Genomic DNA, 19,344 nt, shown 5'->3' on the forward strand with positions numbered 1-19,344 from the left:
TGAATATTCATTGAAGACTAAACTACAAGTTTACGTTGCAGTTGACTTGGTCGCCTTCTAGTCGCAGTCGTGGCGGAGGACGCCTAAGATAGTGGAGATACGGATCCCGGCCAGTATCGGCGCCCTGCGACTCTTCGGCCACATGAACTTGCTCCCGCATACTTATTCTCGACAGTCACAGCGCCGTCTTTTGGCGCAATCGCAGTGAGGCCTCTGGGATACGTTGGCAGTATCACGACGGCCAAGGCCGAAAGGTTTCAGCTTGCCACATGTCGCGCGCACGGGTTTTGGGCCGATGCCGGTCGGCGCCCGTATCGCGACTCGGCCTCATCACTCGGCCATGGCCAGCTTTCAACAGCTTCAGCGCCGGCGCAACTCGAGCAAGCACCGGCAGGCGGGGATTCCATGCGGCGACAGTTTTACATGAAAAGGTGAATTCGCCTTCTCGGTCCTTTCAACAGGGTCCTGTGGACGACACCTCACGCAAGGCTTTATCCGAGATTGCCTTTGCCTTTGAGTACGTTTGGTTGAAGCTATCCAAAGAGGGCGCATGCAATGACTAAGAGCGCCGAAACCCACAGCATCGATGGAGTCTTGTATCAGGGCCAAAGGGCGATTCCGGGAGCCAAGGAGATGCTCAGGAGGATCAGATCGCACGACATCCGCTACGTCTTCCTGACCAACGGCGGCGGCAGTCACGAAGATGCCAAGTTCAAATCACTATCTAAGCGTCTAGGACTTTCGGAAAACGAGGATGTGATCCGCAACAGGGTCATTCTCTCGCACACGCCGATGCGAGGGTGGGACGAGAGCGTCAAGAAGCAGGGAACGGTGCTGATTACGGGATCTCACCCAGAGATTGCTCGCAGGGTAGCCAACGAGTCGGTGTAAACCCCATGCCCTCTGCAACGTCTTGGCGAGACAAACTGACATGGAGATGTACGAGTAAGATACGGATTTGCCAGGGCCGTGACACCGGCAGACATCATTGAAGCCAACGACAAGGTGTATCCGTTTGACAACCTGCGAGAGAGCCTTCACAGAGAGTCACGGCCGCTTCCCGACGGCAAGATTGTATCAAACACCATTGATCCCTACAGCAAGGAGGTGCCGGCGAACGCGCTCAAGATTGACCAGATCCTTGTCTGGAACGACCCGAGGGATTGGTCCCTGGACATTCAGGTGATCCACGATCTGCTCATCTCGCATCGCGGTTATCTAGGCACGATTTCCGGCAAGAACGGCAACGCTCAGCTCCCCAACAACGGATGGCAGCAGGACGGCCAGCCACAGCTCTGGATCTCCAACCTGGACCTCCTGTGGAAGACGGAATACCCCGTCAACCGCTTCGGAACAGGCGCGTTTGTCGAGGCGCTAAAGGGCGTGTGGGCCGCATCGACGGGCGGCGCCGAGCTGCAGTTCAGCGCCCTGGGCAAGCCGTCGAGACACACTTACGAGTACGCACACGACCGGCTGCTTCACCACGCGCCCGAGGAGCCGCACGGCAAGGACGAGAGGAAGAAGAAGCCGCTGAGGCGGGTTTACATGATTGGCGACAACCCAGAGAGCGACATCCGGGGCGCCAACGAGTTTGTGCCGGCGGACGGGACGGAGTGGATTTCGATATTGGTCAAGACGGGCGTGTGGAAAGAGACGGCGGCGGAGAGAGAGCCGAGGTACAAGCCGGCGGTGATTGTGGACGACGTGGTTGAGGCGATTGCGTGGGCCATGAGGAACGAGGGAGTGGAGGTGACGAGGGAATGGCTGGCGAGCGAGGACTGGGTGTGATTGATTCCTTTGTTCAATCTATTTAGATTGTCTCACTTCATTTCGGGTAGCGACCTTGAGTGGCTAGAGGATGCGTCGGATAGAGCCAATAGAGCCACTATAGAGCCAACCCAACGGATTTCGTATTGGATGCTACAGTACGGTTTGTAAAGTGCGCACGCGAGCAGACAAAGGGAAAAGCGGGCTGGGAAAAGGCCTCAGCCCTTTGAGGCACGCTTGGGATTTCCTCATGCGGCGACCGAGAGAACAGGGGATGATGGCTGCTCCTCAGGGGGACATATCCAGATTATATGCGTGTGTGAGGCAATACAGCGCACCATGCGGGCTCTCAGCCACATCCAGGGCGATTCGTACTGCACTGCATGTATTTATGTAGTACGTGGGCAAGCAAATAGGGGATAGAGAACGAGGATGGGATGGGATACAGGAGGATGGGATAAGACAGGGGGGAAGCGTTCGTTCGGTGTTAGTGTTGGATAGTTTGCTGCAGTGGAGAGAATAAAAGGCCCATCACATGTCTGGCCATGTATGTCCGCCAACGACAGGGCCAAAAAGACACCAGACCTTGTTACTGCAGCGCGACGGGCCGCGAGTCCCCTTGGCTTGAACCTTGTGAATCCCCTTGAAAGGGTCCAGTATCAGTATCAGCATGAGAAAAAGTAAAATAGACATGGAAATCGAAATGGGATCAGCACAGTCTAGGTACTATAGTACTGTAGGTAGAGCTACAAAGCCACCTCCTGGTGCTACGTCATAATGGCTGTTCCGTCGACACCTCTTCGTTGCTCTCCCGGTCCTTTTTTTTCTCGTTAGCCTTGTGCGATCCCTCCAAAAGGCCAGCCTAGTTCAAATCAAATCAAATCCCTTATCACACAACTCAGCACGGCCTTTTTGTTCCTCCTGGGCTGGGCCTGTTGCTAGCACGAAAACAACAGCGTGGCGTTCAGTTCACTCAGGACTAGCAGCACCTTGTCACAGCCCAGAGTCTTGACCGGGGTCACGAGGGCTGCTCTTTTGTCCTTGCCCAGATCCCTTGTTTTTCTACGCTTCTCATTCTTTTCTTTGTTCCTTCGCTTCGTCTTTCTTACCCATCACTTGGACGCGGATCTTTCTTTTTTACCTTTCCCCCATCTTTCTGTCGCTAATCAACGTTCTGTCGACAATATTAGTGGGTTTTGTTTCCACGAGACACTCTCTACTACTAGCGACTTTTTCTTTTTTTGGTTGAGCCGTCTTGAAGCGCCTGGAACCCCCACGCCAACTCTTTTGCGCCTCTGTTCACAACACTTGACAACTGCAGCATTCCTGTCCACCACGAACAAGAAGCCTCGCATTGTCTGACGCAAATGCCTGAAACCCCAACCCATCCTCCGGCGCCGTTGCGCTCGGCACTCAAGATGGACGACGAAGCGGTGCGAACTCCGCCCGCCAGCGGCACTCTCAAAGGTACGTATGAGTGAATCGTTCCCCAGCCAATGACGCCGAAGGAGGCTGTGTCGCTTTGACTCTACGACTGCGAAACTCCCACCGCGGACTGGACAATGCTTCCGCAATGATCGAGCGTCTGCCATATTGCTTCGGTGACGATAATTTCGCCTGTTGTGGCGGGGTTCAGCTGGTGGGGTGAAATGACATGTCGACGTCTTTTGCTGTCCTGGTCGTTCGATCTCCTTCGTGCGCTTCTCGTCGTGTTGCCATCGGCCGATGAGGTAAAATACTGGGATAAGAAAACGTTGAATGGGTTACCGAATCTGGGCTTACACTCGTCACAGCTGTGCAGATTGCCGATCCTGTCCCCGAGGACTATATCGAAGACGATTCGCACCATGGCAAGCAACGCCGCCCAGCGGCTCCCGCTCGCCGATTGAGCGGCAAGCTGTCTGCAACTGCTTCGCCAGCGATTCGACCTGTGGACGATACGGCTCTCTCGTCTCACCATCATAGCCACCGCCGAAACCACCAGAGCGAGAGGATTCTGGCCCAGGTTGGAGAATGGCTGGAGCGAGAGCGCAACAAGGCAATGGCTAGGAAACAGAAGCCTCGTCGGCGCAAGTCCAAATCTCCCCCGTCCGACCAGGCGCAAGCCGAGGGTGCAGCCTCTACGGCTGCTAGTCACCCTACGCGCGAAAGATCGAACTCCACAAGCTCGCAGTCCAGCGACATCTCCTTCGATGGCTTGCAGCATATCTTAGAGAGTTCCATGGCTTCCATGGGACTTGTCACGCTTCCCAAGTACAGCCCGCGAGTGGGCCCCAAGCACCGACGACAGAATTCGCGCTCGGCTCTTCATCGCACCGCCTCTTCGGATACCGATTACGTTGATGGTGACGCCATCGTGCCTAGCTGCGATGCTTGGCTTGACAATTCCAAGACAATGAGCTACACTGGTGGAGCCAGCACCAGCACAGATGATGTATCGGCTCAGGCGACCAAGGCCGAAAAGGAAAGAGAAGCATGGACTGTTTTCAAGAATGAGATTCTGCGCATAGCTCACACCTTGAGGCTTAAAGGGTGGCGCCGTATCCCCCTCGGCAGCGGCGAATTCATGGCTGTTGAGCGATTGAGCGGCGCATTGACGAACGCCGTATATGTCGTCACTCCCCCGGCTGATCTACCCCAGGCCGATGGCAGGAAGCCGCCGACCAAGGTGCTGCTTCGAGTGTACGGACCGCAGGTGGAGCATCTCATTGACCGAGAGAACGAGCTCCAGGTGCTGCAGCGACTCGCACGCAAGAAGATTGGCCCACGACTTCTGGGAACCTTCAAGAACGGACGCTTCGAGCAGTTCTTCAATGCCATCACGCTCACTCCGCTGAACCTGCGAGAGCCTGAAACCTCGAGACAGATTGCCAAGCGTATGAGGGAGCTGCACGACGGCGTCCAAGTGCTGTTGCACGAACGTGAGAATGGGCCTGGCGTGTGGAAGAACTGGGATCAGTGGCTGGATAACGTCGGCCGCATCACTAGTTTCTTGGACAAGGAGCTGGAGAAGACGCCCGAGGCCGAGAGGAGAAACTCACTCGCCCAGGCCTGGAAAATCAATGGCTATGTGTGCGGTGTTCCCTGGGAGCAATTTAAAGAGGTGGTGATCAAGTACAGGGCCCATCTGAACAACTGCTACAAGGGTCACCGGGCCATCAAGGACAGGCTCGTGTTTGCGCACAACGATGTGAGCACCTCCCATACCCCCCTTTTTTGCTCTTCATCCTGGTAGATGGAAGCTGACTTTTTTTTTATTTCTAGACTCAATACGGCAACATTCTTAGGATTCGTCCTGATGACGAGAAGTCGCCACTTCTGCAGCCTGCAAACAAACATAAGCAACTTGTCGTCATTGACTTTGAATACGCAGCTCCCAACACCGCGGGACTCGAGTTTGCCAACCATTTCACAGAGTGGATGTACAACTATCACGATCCAGTGGTTCCCTTTGCCTGCCACGCCGATCGGTACCCGAGCCTCGAGGAGCAGAAGCGCTTCATCAGGGCGTACGTGGACCATCGGCCCCAGTTCCCGCCGTCCAGCTCGACGCCCCGATTGACGCCGCTCGACACCCCCAGCGCCGCAGCTACGCCATCACTTCTTCCGACGACGTCCAGCAGCTCCATTGTCGACTTTATGCTGGATGCTCGCTACCCTGGCGGTGACTGGGGCGCAGTCGAAAAGGCGCGCGAGGAGCAGGCCGAGCAGCAAGTGCGAGAGCTCATCGAGGAAGCCCGACTCTGGCAACCGGCAAACAGCGCCCAGTGGATTGCATGGGGCATCGTGCAAGCCAAGGTACCGGGTCTGGATGGGACCCCTGCTGAGGAGGAGCCCGGCGCGGACGAATTCGATTACTTGAGCTATGCCCAGGACAGGGCCATGTTCTTCTGGGGAGATGTTGTGCAGCTGGGGCTTGTCAAGCTGGAGGAGCTGCCGGAGGCACTGCGGGCGAGGATCAAGATTGTCAAGTACCTTTGAGCGTTGCGGCCATGATATACGTTATAATGTTTAGTGTTTTGTTTTGTTTTGTTTCCGATGCTTTGTAGTTGACTTGGCTCGTTTGTTGTGTGCAGATTCTGGAATTGTACGATGAGAAGCAAATAGGAGTAAGCTAGCGCGTCTGTGTAAATTTGTTGTTCAAATGCCATGAGTGGTTATTTTCGTATGCTGCCTGTATACCGTGTGTATTTGTACCTTATGTAACGATATTTTAAACTCAATATACTCACCCGTATATGCTGATATATCACGTCCAATCATGCATCCAGTTTCAAGCTTTCCAACATGGCATCAATCTTTTGCAGCAAAATCTGGTAATTGATGGCATCCGAAGCAAATTCATCCTCGGCCGTTTCCCCGTCCAACGTCCGCACCGCTTCCTCGCCATTTTCACTCTTCTTGACTCCATTCATCTCGCCGTTCCGACTCTCCTTCAAGTCAATCTGAGCAACAGCAGCAGCAACATCGTCATCAACAACGTCCGCCGAGCCATTCGCCAGCGCAGCCACCATCTGGGCGCTGATCTCGCCGTCCTCGTCCATCATCTCCTCCAGGCCGGCGTCTTCGAAGCGCAGGCGGAACCGCTCGGAAAGATAGTACCGGATGTCGTCGAGCAGCTCGATGGTGTCCGTCTCCTCGCGCTTGGTGATGCGGTCGGCGCTCTCGCGGATGAGCTCGTGGAAGTCGGGCTCGTCGATGTAGTCCTCGAGGCGCTGGGCGAGGTAGCGGGCGGCGAACTCTTCGAGGCGCTGGACGCGCAGGTCCCAGGCCGCGTGGATGACGTCGTAGATGTTGATGGGCTCTACTTCGACCTGTACTGCTTCCTCCACCGTGTTTCCCTCGCCGCTGTTGTGTGTGCGGTCGATGAGGGCGTTTGCGGTGCCGCTGCCGAGAGTGCTGATGGCGATGGCGGCCTTGTTCTTGAGGCTGTCGAGGAATAGCATGTCGGCGGCGTAGAGCAGGTCGAGCGCGTGCTCGAGCGGGCAGGGCGCGCTTTCGGTGTAGAGGAAGGACAGGATGAGCTCGAGCACGGCGGGCGTGCAGTCGACGGTGATGACGTGCAGGTGCTCCGACTTTTGCGACTCGACAAAGTCGCCCGAGAACATCTTGTCAAAGTACTCGCTGCGGATGAGCATGGCCTTGTGGGCGGGATACAGGACGGATTTCCTCGCCTTCTTTGCGCCGTTGGTGTGAGACGAGGGGCCGATGGGGATGCCGGCGGCGGCGTATCCAGAGGCTGAGTCGGCAGGGCCGCCATCGGATTCTTCGCCGGCGGCTTCGTCTGCCCGCAGGAGGACGTCTGCGAAGATGGAGTTGTCGTGCTTCCACCGGACTTGGTCGACGCGGTCTGTGTCGACGACCATCTTGTGCCCCAAGACGCTCTCCTGGAAGAAATCTCCCACTTGGTTCAACGCCCTCTCGACCTCGTCTTGGTACCGCTGCCGTGCCAATCGACGGTCGTTTCCCACCAGGATGGCCTCCCATAGTTGTTCAATCTCGAGCAGCTTGCTGATCTTGTCGAGGCCCTTGGCGACCTCCTCCTCGGTTGCGGCGCTGCCGGGAGGCGCAAGATCCCTCGGTACTTCACCCAGATAGATGTACCGAACGGCAATCTGGAACGCCTCCACGGGAATGGTGGCCGATACTTTCCATGATGCTGTTTCCGGAGCTGCCTCGAGTTTCCTGCGAAAGTAGGGCGTTCTAGACGCCAGCAGGAACTTGTGCAGGTTGAAAGACTTGGTCTCGGCATCAAGCGAAATGTCCGTCGTGTTGGGAGCCGGACGGCCCAAGAGGGCGGAAATGTGCGATGACCAGTAGACGTAGGGATCTGAGCTCTTGGAGAAGTCATACTGCAGTAGCAGGTTGCGGATTCTGTCGTTGAGGGCGTTGTATATGCAGCGCTCACCCTGGAATGTGTTTCTCTCGGCGAGGGCGCCTATACACGGGCATAAGTATTTGGCTTAATAGAGTGTTCTTTATGCAACGTCCAATTTTCATGAATCAGGTATGTATAAGAAAAGATGCAAGTGAGAGACGATGCATACCGGATTCTAGCAACAGCTGAACCAGCTCATAATGCCCACACAAACTGGCCTACATGGTATTTCTCGTCAACTCCCAACCCCCGCCATTGCCCTCATCGCCACAGCAAAGCAAAGCACTCACAATGATCAAGGGCGTGTAATCAAACTTGTCCTTGCCGTTGATATTGACGCCCATGCCAATGAGCTCCTGGCACTTGCGCAAATCGCCCCGGCGGCACGCCAGCAGGAAATCGTGAAACTCGGCACTCGTGTCGAGCGGGTTCTCGTCCCGCAGCACGCCGCTCTTGATCAGGAGGCTTTCCTCGCCCAGCTTGCCCTCGAGCTCATGCTTTCCCAGCACCATTGTATGTGAATGTATTGTTCCAACTCTAAGACAAGAATAAGACGGAAGAGAATAAAGAAAAACTAGAAAAATGATTCGCCATATGAGGGTATGTATTCAAAGAAATGAAGAAAAATGGATGGATGGATGGATTATGTAAAGGCCGTCTTACGGAGATAACTTTGCCGCTTATCGGGTTTTGAGCATGTCACCGGAACTTGCCATCGCGGGCCCGCCCGTGCTATTACTCCGGGCTTTTTGTATGTAGAACGTCAATATTCGAGCATGCCATATCATAGATGTCTTCTTTTTGCCTTGAATTGCCCCGGATTATCTGTTTTGCAAAAACTCCGTCTTACCAAGTGCATCTCGTACAGTGCCGTCTACAGTAACAATTGAAACCTCTTGACATGTGTTGTTCTTACATTAGCATGTACACTAGTTGCTACCCTAAACCCAGGGCTGATTTTCCCAGCTTTCTTGTTCTTGACCGCCACGGCAAACGGCAGAAATGTCAATCAAACGTCAGTTGTCCCCCCAGAAAAACAAAGACAAAAAGGAAAAAGAAAAGACGGCAGCAAATGACACATTGGCTTTTTGCATCACACGCCACGCCGCAACGTTTGTTTGACAGCCAACGTCGCTACGTCAATGAGCCCCCAAATATCGACCTACAACTAAGCCTATTTGAGTAATCCACTCTATCGATAAGAAGATACACCCCGGCACTTCCCTTTTCGGGCCCGTTGCCATGGCAGCCGCACGACTGTTTACATCCCCTCCGGCACCAGCATCCCCCGTTTTGGCTAATTGGCGGAGCAAGGGTCCCTTTTGGCCGCATCGCAGCAACTTCAGCAGCCAGCAAGCAGCACAAAGGTGGAAACGCACGCCACTGCTTTGGGCTTGGATTCCTTTTTGCTAACAAAGCCCATCAGTGGCCCGCCCCATTTAGGTGCTGAGCCGGTTGCTCTTCTCTGTTCCATTGTATTACCTTTCCGACATTCCAACTTTTTTCTTCTTCTCCTCCTCCGAAGCAGCATCACCAGAACAAGCTTTTTTTTCTCCTTAGTGTTTTCTTTTTTTTGGCTTTGGTACGAAACTCTGACAAGCCCCCGAGGGGAGACACAGCATATACATCTTATTTTTTTTGGTCGACTTTTATAATATCCTCTGACCTTGTCTGACGCCCCTCCCCTCTCCCTCCCCTCCTCCTTCGTCCTCTTTCTCTTCCCTGGCTGCAAAGTCGGAACAGGTTCCCTTTATGGGGCTCGGAAGCAGACAAGCATCGTTGGTACCGCCGTGAAAAGCCCCTCAACATGTCGTACGAAGACAAGTACGAGACGCTGGAGAAGATTGGTGAGTTAAACAGAAGCGGCTTTTTTTTTTTTTTTTTTTTTTTTGAGTTCGTTGCCAGCTAAACATTGGCGGCGCCTCCTCCTCCCTCCCACAGGCCATGGCTCCTTTGGCATCATCCGCAAAGTCCGCCGCAAGGCCGACGGCTTCATCATGTGCCGCAAGGAAATCTCGTACCTTCGCATGTCGCAAAAGGAGCGCGAGCAGCTCCACGCCGAGTTCCAGATCCTGTCCCATCTCCGACACCCGCACATCGTCGCATACTACCACCGCGAGCACCTCAAGGCGAGCCAGGACCTGCATCTGTACATGGAATACTGCGGCAACGGCGACCTGGGCCGCGTCATCAAGGACCTGCAGCTCAAGGGCCAGAGAGCCCAGGAGAGCTTCGTCTGGGGCATCTTTAGCCAGCTGGCCCTGGCCCTGTATCGCTGTCACTACGGCATCGACCCTCCGGAGGTCGGCGGCAATGTCTTGGGCGCGGCGGCCGGAATGGCTCCCAAGACGCCGGCCGGAGCCGTGACGATCCTACACCGAGACTTGAAACCCGAAAATGGTGAGAACTTTGCATATTGCGCATCCTCGCCGGGGGGGTTGCCTGGTGCTGTGCTTTGGCGAGAAATAAGCTGACCCGACCCTCTCCCTACAGTCTTCCTCGGCGAGGACAATTCCGTTAAACTAGGCGACTTTGGCCTGTCCAAGATGATCAAGTCGCAAGATTTCGCTTCCACCTACGTCGGCACCCCGTTCTACATGTCGCCCGAGATTTGCGCGGCCGAAAAATACACGCTCAAGTCCGACATTTGGTCGCTGGGGTGCATCATCTACGAGCTCTGCGCTCGCGAGCCGCCCTTCAACGCAAAGTCGCACTACCAGCTGGTCCAGAAGATCAAGGACGGCAAAATCAACCCCCTGCCGGACATGTACTCTCCCGAGCTCAACCAAGTCATCAAGGACTGCCTCAAAGTCAACCCGGATAGGAGACCCGACACTGCGCAGCTGCTGAACTTGCCGGTTGTGAGGCTCGTGCGGAAGGAGAAGGAGGTGGTTGACCTGAACAAGGCGCTCAAGGCGCGCGAGGAGATTCTTCGCGAAAAGGAGACGGAGCTGAACCTGCGACTGGTGAACCTGGACAAGGACAAGCACCTGATACGAGAGGAGCTTGATGCGTCTATCCGAAGGGAGTGGGAAGTCAAGGCCCGGCTGGAAATCGACCGCCACATCAGCATCGAAGTGGAGAAGCTCAAGAAGCAGTTTGATGAAGAAGTCAGGAAGCACGTGGAGAGAGAGTTGGAGAGCCGCCGTAAGAGGACGCCTTCGCCGCCGACAAGACAGGTTCAAGTCCAAGTTCCCGTCGTCGATTCTCCCCATGCGAAATCGGAGCACGCGCACACATCTTCTGCCGACGGAAGCGGCGACGAGTTCCCCTCCACCACCGACATCACCGAGCTCTCCTACTCGAACGAGAGCCCCGACACCAGCAAGGAAATCAAGCGGACGGCACGGACGCCATACACCAGAGCGCAGACGTTCGCCGGCCAAGTGAGCACCCCCATGGACATTGAGATGACCTCGCCCGGCGCCATGGCCATCGCAACGCTGTCCCTATCCCCTCGCCGCCGCGGAAACACAAAGGCGCGGACGCATCAAGGTAACATCTTTATTGCGAACGCGACGACGACATCCAATCCCGAGAAGTGGGAGAGAGAGGGCGCCAGCTTGGATTCGGACGACGAAGACATCACGCCGCCCTCGCCGACGCGGCACCGGTCCTCTAGGAACCCCTTCACCAGCAAGAACCGGCCGATCCTCAGCCTGAGCTCGCAGAAGACATCGAATGTTGCCGCCCGCATTAGGACCAGCGGCGCCAGCTCGAGCGGTTTCGTGTCCAAGGCTGCTGTGCCACCGGCGCAGACAAGCAGCCGCACACGCTCTCCAGCCAGCCGGTTGACAAAGATTCCCTCCGTTGCCAACCTGGGGCTGCAGAATACGGTCGGCGAGACTAACACTCCCTCACCGATATCGTCGTCGTCTTCGTTGGGCCACTCCCGCAAGTTGTCCTCTAGGAAGGACGCATCCGATACGCTCAGCAAGGCGACTAAGAGCAACCTTAAGGGCCGGACGCTCGTCGAGTTGCAGCAGGCGCGCGCAGGAGGGCGGCCCATGAGCGTCTCGAGCGCGCCGGTGGGCGAGAACGTGAGTCCTAAGAGATCCAGAACCTCGACGTACCGGGAGCGCGTGGTCAGCTCCGGATACGAGCCGGTGGCCGTGTGGGACCCGGAGACGGACGAGATGCCGAGTCCGTTCCTGGACCGGCGCCGCATTGCGAGGGTTTAGGAGGCCTTGTGGCGGTGAGAGTTTGGAGGAGAAGACGGAGAAGCGAGAAGAAGAAGAAAGAGAAGACATGTTTTAAAAAAGGAAGAAGCTTGCTTTCCTCTGGGGAGTTGAGCAAACTGGGATTGTTTTGGCTCTCTTTTCTAAGAATATGCTTTGCAACGGCAGCCTCACCCCCCTTTTTTTTGCTTTTCGAGGGCTGCTGCTGCTGTGCAACTTTTCCTCATTCATGCGTTGGCATCAGAATTGCATAGCATCGATTGATCACCGACATTATACCACCAAAAAGCCCACATACATATGGATACCATACATTTTACCTCTTTTTCCACCATTTGATTCTGGTTGTATTTTTCGCCTTCTTGTCAGATAACATGGCTGGGCAGCAACACTTTGGGGCGAGCCTCATTTTTCAGCTCTATTTTCTTTTCTTTGCACGACACATTCAACATGCTAAGAAATTAGCATCAGCACGAGTTGCGTTGCTCGTGTGTTGTATTCGTTTAATCATCATATTTGTCCTCCCCCCCCTTTTTTTGTCTCTTTTTTTTTTGGTTCATATTGACGGATATGTTCTTTTTTGGCATTCGCTCAGTAGGGGAGAGGAGAGCGTAAAGACGACCTGGGTCAAATTGGGGGTCTTGAACTTGCGTCTTTTTTCTTTACGGCGGGAAGCAATAGATGCGGAAATCATTCAGCAGACAGCACAACCCCCGACGAGATGGAGTTATTTTCCCCCTTTCTCTCTCTCGTTTTTTCACCCCTCGTTTCCCCCCCCCTTCCCTTCTTATCATGTATTTTGTGTTTTTCTTTTTCTTATTGTTTCACTATTATGAAGAAATGTGGCGTGTGGGATGAGGAATCTTTCATTTAGCTGGCCTGGGTAGGCTGGTATCTTTGTTTTTGGTTGGTCTTGGTCTTTTTTTTGGCTGTTTTCGCTTTGGGCCTTTGGTTTTAGGCGTTTTTGGGGGAGATGGAGAGAGAGAGAGATGATACATGTAACCAACCAGAAGACCAATAACGATATTTCAGAACTGCGGAGTTGTCGCTCGTGATGTCGTGTTTATGATTTGAGCTTGACGTATCCGATTGGGCACTTGAAGAAAGGCACATTCATACTCGTTCTCTCGCGAGACTTTTACCGACGTATCAAGTAGATTGATTTCTTTTCCCCGTCATGTACGATAATGCACGGAAAGACGACTGGACGACGTGCGTTGGTCTCGGTCCACTTATGCAGTGTTCGGACTCGAAGCAGACGAGATAGAGAGCATGCGTGATCTGGAGCACCGTTAGATTAAAACCGCAAACCACATGAAGAAGAAAAAAAGAATACGATAAATGATGAAAAAGCCCCTTCTCAGTCACTGCATCACGACACGACATCTCGGAACCAAGACAAACATGCAGAGGCACAAACTCACAAACGAACCACGACGCTCTGATATGCCCCGTTTGTGCTCCAATCAAGACGACTCCGAATATCTCTCCACTCGCTCCAGTTCCAACGGGGGTGAATGAAATCATCTTTTTTTCCCCCATCGATTGGATCGGCTCAAGTGATTATGCAGCCATTGATGCGGTGACGGGACCTCTCCACAACCAACCAGCAACCCGGTCTACACCGAAATTGACAGGACGGCAGAAGAGAGAGGGGGGCAAAAGACCAAGACAAGAGGAAGCTGATTATGGCTGGCGCCTTTGTTAGATGCGCCAACTCAACATTACGTCTTAAATAATACTAATAGTTGACTAACAAGGCGCTGCTGCGTCTTGATGCATACCGCCTCGCCTCGCCTCGCCTCGCCTCTCCACGGGAGGGGATGAATGCATTGCATCAAGGCAGCCAAGCGCTCTCGCTTGCGCAATCCAAACACCGTCCGTCCAGGCTGCTCGCTGCCTGACCAAGGCAGGTCGACGCCTCTCCTTCTGTCGACGCCTGACGGGCAAACAAACATCTTTCCGCGTCTCTCTCAAGGGTATAAAAAGCAAATCGCAACGTGACCGCGTACGCCGTATCCCCGGTATCGCATGAAATAGAACAAATCATGTTTCTTCTTCGCTCCCTGGTGAACAAATTCGTTTTCAACAGACATGAACCTGGCATCCCCAGCTCCCCCCGTATCCCAGATGGAAGAGAAGAAAAACACAGAGGAAAAAGAACAAAACAGACTGCGTCCGTGGCAGCATGGGCTGCAGAGCAGTGGACAATTGGGTAAAAAGGACAAGAAAAAGTGAAAAGGTAAAAAGTAAAAACAGTGAAATGAATCAAATCCACAAAAATTCAACGCCATAACCAACAATGACCCAAACTGATGAACTAAATCGACGAGCCGTGAGGCTTTTTCCCTTCTTGCCTAGCCGCGAGGCCTCACCCATCTTTAAGGAACTTCCGTTGCCGTAATCCCGCAGCCTCGAGAATGATACAACTCCTCCCTAAACCGTGCCTGCTAGGGCGCCTGAAGAAGACAAACTTTTTTTTTCTTTCCTTTTGCAATATCATATTTCCTTTCCATTGATAATCCTGCGAGATATCTTTTTGTGTCGATGGGCTCGCCTCCTAGGCAAGCTTCCCAAGTCTCCCTCGTACAGCGTGTAAATATTATGCACAAATTGGCCCGTAAGACTGCTGGCCGCAGGTCGCTCAAGCCGGGCGAAGATGAAAAAAAGGAAAGAGAAAGAGGAGAGTGAAAAGAGAGAAAGAAGGAAAGGAAACGCGGTGGCATTGGCGCCCTGCATCATTTGTGGCGAGACGAACTGTGCTTGTGCTTGTGGTGATGTGTAGGTGAATGTTTGTGTCGGCTTGACGAGCCACCGCTACTCTCCAAATCTCTCTCTAGCGTTTCGACCCTTGATCTGTATCCCTTGACAATCTCCTTGATATGGGCTATCCTGTCGAAATCGACCTCGAGTTCATCAAGCTGCCGCAAGATGTCCATATATCGTGCAATTTCGGCATCGGCGCCGTCAATGATGTTGCCGGCTCGGTCGTATTGAACCTGTGTGAACATCTGGGCTTGTTCGCTGAGATGGCGGATGTTCTGCTCGATGCCGGCCATCAATCGATCGAAATATCGCCCCAGGGCTGATAGCGATGAGCTATCCAGCATCAAGAGGCCTTGGCTGCTGGCTCTGCTGGCTGCCCTGGAGCTTGCCGAACCTCCGCCGCCTCCCAAAGCCGCCTGGCCTTGCCGAAGCAGCTGAATCTCTTCGGCGCTGAGTCCCAGTTGTGTATCCGGCACGGCATTGGAAGTGGCCATGGCTGGCTGTCGTGCGAGGCGCTACGGCGCCTCTGGGACAGAGAGAGCCACTCGTGGCCGTGGCGAGGCCAGCAGTGTAGCAAAACGGATAGCTATGGCGTCGAGGTTGAGGATGGTGGAGGGTACGGCGATGGTAATGGCGGTTGGTGAAAACGATAAAGGACGTCGGATCGATTATACCACGGGACGACGAGGCTTAGGTTTGCGATGGGAAACGAGGACTGTACTGTGCATGAATATTCGAGTGACGATGGCGTCTGGTCCGGCAAAGTCAATGCACAGAGGGTCATGGTCTCGGGGTGATGACGGCAGTGATGTGCATGACACCGCAGGTTGGATTGAGAGCTGGCGGCGCGCAAGTGGTTTGAAACCGAACCCCGGTGTGGCCAGGTTTTGGCGCAGGCCTTATCCCAGGATCTTTGTGCAGTCAGGAGCTTGTGATTGGAGAATCGGTATCGTGGGGGGAAAGGCGGTCGTTGCTTCTGGCCGGCGGCTGGTAGACGTTGTCACCTTTGTAAGCCGCAGAAGCCAGTGAACAGCAATGGTGAACAGCAACGGCGAACAAGATGTCGTCGATACATCCGTCGGCGGAAGAAGAAGCAAAGAAAGCATTCGAGCTCAAACAGGCGCCCGAGGTTGTGAATGGCCCGGCACCAGCGATGGGACAGGGCCATGGTCTGTTTGAAAGCTGCCCGATTCCAGCGGTGCGGGCGGCCAGATATTAGTGTCCAGGCGAGTGTGAGGTACCTGCGATGACCCCACGTTCCACTAACAAGAGCTCAAGCCAGCCTGCGAAGCAACTGACCGACAAACCATTCCGGAGTAGCCTGCGAAGGAGGCCAGCCGCAAATTTGAGCCTCTTCCGCGCTTGTTTGCACGCCTGGTCTGCTCTGCCGGGAGCTATTTTTCGCATGTTTTTGCGCTAGAATTCAAAGTTCAAAGGCTGTGAATGGCTACCAATCACATGGCTCTAGAACCATTGTCGAATATCTAGCTCGAGGCCGTTTGATCTTTGACGGCTACCAGCATGCATTCACTGCAGGGGTAACCGCTGCAGGCCGGGTAATAAGTCTTGGGGGCTGATTTGTGCTCCGCCCATCGAGATGGAATTTAGTCTGGCTGGCCATTCGTTTTCTTGTTCGCCGATAACAAGCTGAGCAAGGAGGGGCGAGCTAGCTGGGCAAGAATCCGAGGGCTGAATACATAAGTCGCGGCATCGCGTTTGCCGGCCCGTCCATACGGTAGGATTGCAAGACGCTGTGCTGCTAGCTGGGAGGAAGAAGAAGCTCTTTACTAAAGTAACGGACGGACGGACGGCCGGAGAGATGATGCCGAGGTAACGGTCGACAGTGTTGCGGTATCAGACCAGAGAGCCTGCAGTACGCAACACTGCTCTTGATCAACGACAGCCGCTGCAAACGCCCACCACCCTCTCTCAGAAGGGAGAATAGCGGAACTGGCCGGAGCAAGCGATGTTATACGGATCAGCGTCGACCGGATAGGAAGCTGGACGAGACAAGGGAGCCGGGACGAAGCCAAACGGCCAAAAGATGGTGTGTGACGGTCAGCACCTAACGGTGACTAGAAGAAAAAAGAACGCGAATTAATTACGGATAGCGAGTCACGGAGGGGAGAGGAGGGAGAGGAGGAAAAGGGAAAAAACGAGAGGCGATCACGAGGGGGGTTGAAGCCCCTCCCCTTGGCTGGGAAGGAGCAGGTACTCTTGCAGGTACCTCGAGATATCCCCAAAAGACCCTTGTCCTAGAACTATCGACATTTTCCTTCTTCATCCATATTCACCATCGACGTCAGCATCAACAGCATTAACAGCATCTTCTTCTTCTTCTTCTCCTCCGTCGTTGCCCTCATCCTCACTTTCACCTTTCACCATCATCGCCAATCAATCTACTTCATGTCGTCTGTCCATGCCAGAAACACACACACAGACGAAAAGAGCCCTTTTTGTCCGACGCGACTCTACCCAACCACCATCCATCCAATCTATCCTACCCACAGCCACCGACGCCAAACCGCCCCTCACCTCCCTCTCTGCCATCGTCGACGCTCTCAACGTCCCTTTTCTCCCTCCATCGCCGAAGGGTCACGCCCGCCGCGGATTTACCCGCTCCGTAACACGAACAGGCCCCATCCAAGGCATGGTGCTGCGATTTCATGCCTCCGTACTCACTACACCACAAGGCCAACGCCCGGTTCCTGACATGGCCTTGCGGGCTGCCACTCTGATTTGACCCATCCCGGGAGAATCTTGGATGCGACGGATATGCGCAGACACATGCAAGAGCCCGTCTAGAGATGCATCCTGCCCTGCTTCCCATTTGTCCGAGGCTCGTCTCTGCCTTGCTGATTCCCCCCTCATACGCGATCTTGGTTTGTGCGCGATCGTCACATCTGACATGCCTAGATAAGCGTGCGTGCTCCTTTGGCCGTTGATGAGCTCGTCGTGGTTGCGTATCCCCGCCTACCATTTTATGGAACCAGTCTCCCGTCCCTCGGGTGAAAGAGACGTGCGCCCGTTCTTTATCGTGAGAACGTACGCCTAGGTACACATATCCCTGATACCAAACGGCTATCAATACCTTGTCAAGTGCCGACTTTGCATCTCTCGACATGAGCCATTACTCTTCGTGCAACAAGTCGCACTGCGTCAAGCCTCGCAGCCATATCGGGCCCGCCTTGCATCCGATGTGCGCGCGGGATCGTCCGCAGCGGCCCTTATGCAAATCACCCTCCGCGCCGGCTGCGCGGCTTGCAGCAGCGTGCAGAAGCTTGATGCTTCGGTAACCCCATGTAACCACGGGTAAGCCTCATGACAGCTCTCAGTCGGCTCTAGTACGAACCGTTTCCACAGGCCCGGCAAAGTAAATGATGTTCCCTCACGACCACTCAGAACTGATGGTTTGAGAGAGCTGCACGTCAATGTGCCACTAAACCAACTCGCTTCTTTTATCGATCCTTCGTACTTGGGAATCTTGTCAATTACGGCCCCGCCTGTTCCCTGGAGCCATTCCAGAACAAGGCCTCACACCCTCTTTTCGTGGAACTTCTTCGGCCTCAAAATTCATGGAATTGCATCTCTCTTTCTTGATTGCACCCTCTTGGGGGCGCACTTGAACATCCAGCCAATGGTAGTCATGCTGCTGCTCGTTCCGTCTCAAACAGCAGCCAGTCAAATGACTGCCCGAAGTCTATCGATCGATTCCTCGCGACCCTGTTGTGCGACGGTGGCGTCACTGCATGTGACTATGATATATCGGTATACTGCGTTACTAGGATCCTAATTCCGCCTATTAAAGGCATTATTATGCGTTTTGTGTTATGGCGACGGGTTCCAAACTACAATGCCGTCGAGAGACTGTCTCTCCCCTTTGTTTCACGCTGAGGCATATTTCATCATCCGCCCAATTAATTGCCTGTTCAACCAAGTACACACACCACCAATGCTTCTCGTTTATGCGTGCCAAGAGCGCTGTGTGAGACTAATGCCTTTTGCCGAGGCGGTTTTGATGCGTTTCGGAGTGTGTTCAGCGCTTTTTGTTGGTGTAAGGCCGCTGCTTTATTTGAAATGGCCATACGTTAGTGCTCTTGAGGAGATGTTTCCATATCAGAATATTTCAAGCTCCGGAGATCTAGTAAAGTGCTTTGGTGCTCTTCTTTTACCTTTTTCCTTTGGCCAAACTTGCTTGGGTTAATTCGTCCCTGTAGATCGGCGTTTTGAGGTGAGGAATTGGTAGCCGAGCTGCATTCGATACTTCGCCCTCCATTTCATATGACAAAAAATAGCAACGTTGAACAGTTCGTTATAAAATCACAGCTTAACATCTACTTAATAAATAGAATGTTGTTCTCGTCTTATTGTAAAAGAAGTTGTCCTGCGATCTTACACTTCAAATCGATGAATGCCGTATGGTATTTTTTTTTTTATTCACTTGATGGCATCGATCTACTTGGGAGTCTTTTGCTTCTATCTCAATATGATCTTTCAACATCACATGATATTACAAACCTCTTATTTTTAACGATGCGTTCGACAAATTTTGCTCTTGTGTATGAACAGTGCTTTGCTTTTATGCGTTTGACAGTGCTTGCTCTCGCGCATTCTTCAGGACCATATTAGCGAGGCAAAAATACAGTCATATCATGTAATCATCAAAAACAAGGTATATAGTTCAGGTTTGTTATCTCTATCAACAACCAGGTACATTGTCAAGCAACCAATCCATCGTTTCCAATCGCCTAATAC

General features: G+C 53.6%; 5 protein-coding genes across 5 annotated transcripts; 3 read left to right on the forward strand and 2 right to left on the reverse strand.

The window, feature by feature from the left end:
• Positions 1-269: 269 nt before the first annotated feature.
• Triagg1_5068 (uncharacterized protein) lies at positions 270-1,788 on the forward strand (the record flags this gene model as incomplete). Its single annotated transcript, XM_062899541.1, has 3 exons — positions 270-517; positions 582-887; positions 966-1,788. The coding sequence occupies 3 exons, from the start codon at positions 270-272 to the stop codon at positions 1,786-1,788; spliced, it is 1,377 nt and encodes a 458-aa protein (XP_062755893.1).
• A 1,346-nt stretch (positions 1,789-3,134) lies between these two features.
• On the forward strand, positions 3,135-5,748 carry Triagg1_5069 (uncharacterized protein; the record flags this gene model as incomplete). The annotated part of the gene is made up of 3 exons (XM_062899543.1): positions 3,135-3,234; positions 3,561-4,957; positions 5,032-5,748. The coding sequence occupies 3 exons, from the start codon at positions 3,135-3,137 to the stop codon at positions 5,746-5,748; spliced, it is 2,214 nt and encodes a 737-aa protein (XP_062755894.1).
• Positions 5,749-6,026: 278 nt separating this feature from the next.
• On the reverse strand, positions 6,027-8,157 carry Triagg1_5070 (uncharacterized protein; the record flags this gene model as incomplete). The annotated part of the gene is made up of 2 exons (XM_062899544.1): positions 6,027-7,705; positions 7,893-8,157. 2 exons carry the CDS (start codon positions 8,155-8,157, stop codon positions 6,027-6,029), a joined length of 1,944 nt encoding a protein of 647 aa, XP_062755895.1.
• Positions 8,158-9,452: 1,295 nt separating this feature from the next.
• On the forward strand, positions 9,453-11,826 carry Triagg1_5071 (uncharacterized protein; the record flags this gene model as incomplete). The annotated part of the gene is made up of 3 exons (XM_062899545.1): positions 9,453-9,492; positions 9,551-10,045; positions 10,139-11,826. 3 exons carry the CDS (start codon positions 9,453-9,455, stop codon positions 11,824-11,826), a joined length of 2,223 nt encoding a protein of 740 aa, XP_062755896.1.
• A 2,735-nt stretch (positions 11,827-14,561) lies between these two features.
• On the reverse strand, positions 14,562-15,083 carry Triagg1_5072 (uncharacterized protein; the record flags this gene model as incomplete). Its single annotated transcript, XM_062899546.1, has 1 exon — positions 14,562-15,083. The coding sequence occupies one exon, from the start codon at positions 15,081-15,083 to the stop codon at positions 14,562-14,564; it is 522 nt and encodes a 173-aa protein (XP_062755897.1).
• Positions 15,084-19,344: the final 4,261 nt, after the last annotated feature.

Source organism: Trichoderma aggressivum, assembly GCF_033847375.1.
Source record: "Trichoderma aggressivum f. europaeum strain CBS 100526 chromosome Unknown scaffold_017, whole genome shotgun sequence".
In the NCBI taxonomy this organism is placed as follows: Eukaryota; Fungi; Ascomycota; class Sordariomycetes; order Hypocreales; family Hypocreaceae; genus Trichoderma; species Trichoderma aggressivum.